The sequence below is a fragment of the Monoraphidium neglectum genome, assembly GCF_000611645.1.
Source record: "Monoraphidium neglectum strain SAG 48.87 unplaced genomic scaffold scaffold02852, whole genome shotgun sequence".
Lineage (NCBI taxonomy): Eukaryota > Viridiplantae > Chlorophyta > Chlorophyceae > Sphaeropleales > Selenastraceae > Monoraphidium > Monoraphidium neglectum.
In genome coordinates, this window is record NW_014010776.1 from 1 (window position 1) to 5,195 (window position 5,195).

The window sequence follows — 5,195 nt, forward strand, 5'->3', positions numbered from 1 at the left end:
GCAGCAAGTGGGGATGGCAGGATTTGGGCTGCTTGCGCTGCTGAGTGGCGTCCAATGATGCGGCGCGTGGGTCGCGCCATGGCTTTGAGCCGCTCTGCGTTGCTGCCTATACATGTGTACACCGCCCGTTGTCACGACCATGTTCTGTGCCTTCCGGAGTTCCTCCACCCAGCACCGCGCCGCCGCACCACCCCGCGCCGCCCCTCAGGCCAGGGAGCGGACCGACGACGGCGCCGCCCTGGCCCGCGTCGCCGCGCGCGCGGTCGCGGAGGCCGCACGCGCGCGCGGCTCCACCGACAACGTCACCGCCGCCGTGATGCTGTTCGACTGGGCCGGCCCCACCCAGTAGGCCACACCTGTTGCGGGGGCGCTACCTGCGCCCCGCTCTCGCCTCTGTTCGCAAGCCCGACCTTCGCCTTTGTTTGGCGCTGAGCGGCGCCGGCCGCCAGCTCCGCCCCGGCGCGGCGCCGACGCCGCGGTTGGAGCAGACGACGGCGTGATCACGATACATGATCTGCGACCCAGCAGGCAGTTGAAAGGCGTTTCCGACGCCTATTCAGGCGCGCGGCCCCCTCCAGCCCGCCAGGGCGCCGCGACTTGGGCCCGGCCTCAAAATTCGGTGTCCCTCATTCGTTGTTGAGAGGAAACCCAATGACACCCGACCTCGCGCGGGTGACGCGAGCTGTACCGTATGCTCCCAGTGTTTTATATTCAATGGTTTGAAGCCGGGACCCCTGGACCCTGCTGCAGCCGACCCCACCGCCCGCCCCTTGCCTGGGTCCCCTGACCGCCGCCCGGCCCTGCGTGCCGTGTCGCCCAATCTCACTGTTTCCGAGGTGCCCGCACCGCCTGGCCCGCGCGACTCTGGCCCGCGCCAGGGGCCGGCCAGCGTTTTGGAAGACGGTGCGGGCGGCGACTTTGACGGGCCTGAGCGCGGAAGGCAGAGGAGATTGGTGAGGGCAGCTCGACTTTGTTTTCATCCCGGGACTCAAGCTGCGGCCGCTGCCCCCTTTCATTTTTGTCAATGGATGGTGCTCTTGCATGCAGCAGAGATCACATTTTTGAGTGCAACAGGTAGAACGATGTACCCGCCCCGGCCCCATCTGCCTGCCGCTCAGGCTGATGGCGCGTGCCTTGGGGCCGCAGCACTTTTCAGCGCCCCCAGGCAGGCTCCTGCACGCCGCCGGTGCCTCTTGCGGCGCTCCACTCCGCACCACCGCCGGCTGCAACCAGCGGAGCTTGCTGCTGCGCACCCGCGAGAGCGGGGAGCGCGCTGCCACTAATCGCCACTGCCATCCGTTTCGAGCCACTTGGCGCCGCGACTGGGCGCCAAGCTCGCCGGCCCACTGCCCGCTACGTACGTTCGAGCCGGCCACCCCGAGTCCGTTGACAGCGTATGTGCCCCCCACTTTCTCGGTCTCACGAGCGCGGCGGCCCCTCGCACGCATGCGGCGCCGCAGTGCGCACATGCGCCAACTTGAAGGGGGCCGTTCACCGGGCGGCCCACCGCCGCGGCGTTTGACGGCGTCTTTTTGGCCCGCCTCCCTGGCGGGCACAGGCAGCGCGCCGCCGTCGGCTGCTGCCCAGGGCTGCGGCACGCCTGCACCGGTGTGCCATGGGCCCCGCGGCGTGCAGCAGTGTGCAGCAGTGTGCGTGAAGCTTTTGCGCCACAGGAGTATCGCCCGCGCCGGTCGCGGCTCCTGGATGTGCAACCTCAGCTGCTTCCGCTGTTGCGCGCGCGTCCAGACCTGCACACACATACAGCTCGCATCCCAGTGACAGCCCTGCCAGTAGCACCCATCTTGGACACCACTTAGGCTGGGTGGAAGGTGCGGGAGGGCAAGGTGGGGGCATTGGCGCAAGAGCCTGAGTGCGGCAGCCAGAGCGCGCTCTGTGCGTGGCACTCTCGTCACCACCGCCGTCGCCGGCGGCTTCCGCCGACTGCCCGGCCGTTCACCTGCCCCGGCCCCGCGCTCTGCTATGCGTGCCCCGTTGCCACCGATGGATGGGGCCGCATGTCCGACCCCGACAGACCCCTTATGCGAAACATCGATCGCAGTCAGGAACGGCATCAACCAGTCATGAAATGATGTGCCGGTTGAGAGGGCCCGTAAGTGGTACCACTCCACTGCCGACACTACTTTAGGGCTTTCCTGCTGACCAGCATGATGGTTGGTTTTTTGTGGTTGCGCAGCTCCCCAGCGCCCTCCGGCAGTGCAGCGCGCGCATCCATCAATTAGGTGCCAGCCAACCTCCACAGCTGCGACGACCCCTGAGCATTTCTTCCCAGCCCAGCCGCCCTGCTCGGCGTTTTGACCGCTCCGCTTCCGCGCACTCAATTTTGCCCCTCTCACTCGCACGGTCGGCCCGCCAGCTGCTGGCGTGGCTCTTCTGGCTGTCATTCTGGCCCACCCCTGCAGTGATGCAACCTGCAGGGAACAAAATTACGTACACAACCCCCAGAAGATGAAGGGAGCCGCACTTGTGGTGCGGCGTTGCTGTATGTCCTGATCACACGCCTTTCGGCACAAGAGCCTTTTTTGTCGTGCCCGTTGGGCAGCCTGGCGTAGCCCCTTGAGCCATGATCATGGCAGATGCTTGGCCGCAGATGTTGCTGGCCAAGCGCGTGGCTCTCACAAGGTTGAGCTGCCCCACAGCTGCAGCCGCCCAACTGCCACGTCCAGCCTGCTACATGCGCACTATTCTGTGAAGTGTCTCCCCGCCAGAGCCGCCCCTGCGCCCAATCATATGTTTTTTGTGCTGCATTTTGCCATGCACGCAGGTTTTGTGGTCCCGGCGTGTTGTAAATGCAAGGAAAGGGCAGTGAGCACGCCAGGCGTGGTGCGTGGTGGCAGGTGTGGTGGTTCAGGTACACACAGCAACGCCCAACCGACGCCAACCGAACGCGCTGCCAAAGCGCATGTGTGCACGCCCTAGGCATGCGGCCGCGCCTGCATTGTGACCCAAACTGAAACCTCTGCTTGGCTTGTACCTGTCACTTTGACAACGCAGCGGGATGCAGCCCACCACGCCTTGCATGTGTTGTGCCTTGCGTGGAACAGCGCCAAACACATATCACATCCACGCATTAATTTTTGCAGATTCAATCTCAGCGTGTCTGAAATTCGTCCGGGTGCATGCAATCCGGGAGGGCACCCAGGGTGACCGGCAGTGGCCTTCTGGCATTGTGCTGTCCTGGCACTTGATCTGTGTGGCCGTGCCAACGGGGCAGCACGTCTCAATCATTTTGCATTCACCGTGGTCGCCGCGCACCATCGCTCTTGCCAGACAGCTGCCCGCCCAGGATTGCAGCACTTCTACCTGGGCACCCGTGAGGTTCCAAATAAGCGTGCGTTGATTGCGCGTGATTGATCTACAGGGGTGAGAGCCAGCGGCTGTGCGATCGCAGAGTTTCCGCTCCGTCCACGTTCATTAGGCGCCCAGCGCCGACGCCCCTGCTGCTGCAGTGACTGGCCAACCTGGCGGGTAGGGTGGACCCATGTATGGTGTATGCAGGTGGTTGCATCAGGCGTCCGGCAAGCCTCAACCCAACTGACGCATTCCAGTACACGCCAACCACCCCTCATCACAACCAACAGGGCCCGCCCCAGACGCTGCAATGAGCGCGAGAGCTGCGGGAGCGGCGCTGCTGCTGCTCGCGGCTGCGGTGTGTGGCGCCGGAGCACTGGAGCTGGTGCAGCTGTCGTCCTCGAATTTTGAGCACGAGACGCAGGCGGCTACCGGGCAGACAACCGGCAGGTAGGTCTGGTGCTGCAGGGCCCGTCCAGGGTGCGATGAGGCATCGCATCGCACGCCACCCAGCCTGCCAGCCTCCGGCACCCAGGCCTATGGCCTGTTCCCTACACCCACGTGGCCAACTCTGCCGTGTCAGACACGGGCACGGCGCACGCAAACGTCACCCCCGCCTCCGGCGCTCTGCCCGCGGGCCGCCCTCATCGCAGGTGGTGCGTGTTGTTTGTGGAGCAGGCAGCGGCGGGGGCCGAGGGCGCCGAGGCGGCGTGGGACACGCTGGCAGCTGAGGTGGAGGAGATGGAGGTTGAGCGGCAGGCGGTGTTTGCAAAGGTGGGGACCGGGGGCCGTGTCCCTGGTTGGAGATGTGGGCGGTTGGGGCGCGTGAGGTGGGGGTTCGATTAGGTGTGTACCTGGTGGTGGGGTTGGCTGTTGGTAGGGGTGGGGCAGCCCTTGGCTGCAGGAAACCACTCTGATGTGCACAGCGCGAGAGCAGCACATGCTGCGGCGCGCAGGTGCAGCAGCATGCCTTGGCCGTGGCGGCGGCTGGTGGGATGGTCGCGCTCTGCCCTGGCCCTGTCCAGGTCCTCACACATGCACATTGACATGATGCATCCCTGCGCCTCTGGCACCCCACTCCGCCATTTCCAAACCACCTGTGCACCAACCCCTCACTGCCCCCCTCTTGCCCTGGACCGTCCCTCATCCACCCAAAGGTGGATGTCTCCACCAACCCCGAGCTGGCGCGCCGCTTCGCCATCTCACAGCACCCGGCCGCCATTCTCTTCCGCGACCGCGCGGTGCGGCACACGCGCGCGTGCGCCCTCTCATGCATGCATACTGCCGTTGCCCGAGCCCCTCTACCGCAGAGCACGCCAGTGCCCAGCCGCCTGCAGCTCCTGCAGGCGCCCGGCGCCCCCGTCACCGACCGGAGCACGCGCCTGGTTTTGCAGTGGCGCTGTCGTACGTGCTGCCCGCGTCGTCCCCAATCACGCCTCGCCCACGCTGCGCCTGCTGCTACAGAACAGCACTCCCACCCGTCCGCCATCCCCACCCCCCAGATGTACCGCCTCCCTGCGCCCCTGCCTGCTGACGAGGACGAGGCCAGGCACCTGGCCATGGACTTCCTGGCAGGTGGGCGGGGGCGGAGGGAGGATGGAGGCGGGACGGCTCTCTTGCGCCTCGTAGAGCGCCCGGCCGGGAAGCATGTGAGATGCACTCATGCTCACACATGTTGCGCATACGCACGAACAAAGTCACATCCCGCACATCTGAGCGTGCGTGCGCACACCTACAGACACACGCACGCGCGCACGCATGCGCACACACGTGCGCGCGCGCACACACACACACACATACATGCAACCAACACCTGAGCACAACACAACCACTCTTAGGGGGCTGGGAGTCTGTTGACCCGGAGGACGTACCGCCAGAGGCGGCCC

The 5,195-nt window shown here is 65.7% G+C and overlaps 1 protein-coding gene across 1 annotated transcript in view; it reads left to right on the plus strand.

Annotated features, from left to right (window-relative positions):
* Positions 1 to 3,619: 3,619 nt before the first annotated feature.
* MNEG_11664 (hypothetical protein) overlaps positions 3,620 to 5,195 on the plus strand; it is a gene marked incomplete at both ends in the record, with an annotated part of 2,646 nt that continues 1,070 nt past the window's right edge. The window contains 4 exons of the mRNA XM_014039864.1: positions 3,620 to 3,759; positions 3,963 to 4,083; positions 4,467 to 4,550; positions 4,812 to 4,884. Coding sequence (XP_013895318.1) covers positions 3,620 to 3,759; positions 3,963 to 4,083; positions 4,467 to 4,550; positions 4,812 to 4,884 — 418 coding nt within the window. The remainder of the gene's footprint in view (positions 3,760 to 3,962; positions 4,084 to 4,466; positions 4,551 to 4,811; positions 4,885 to 5,195) is intronic.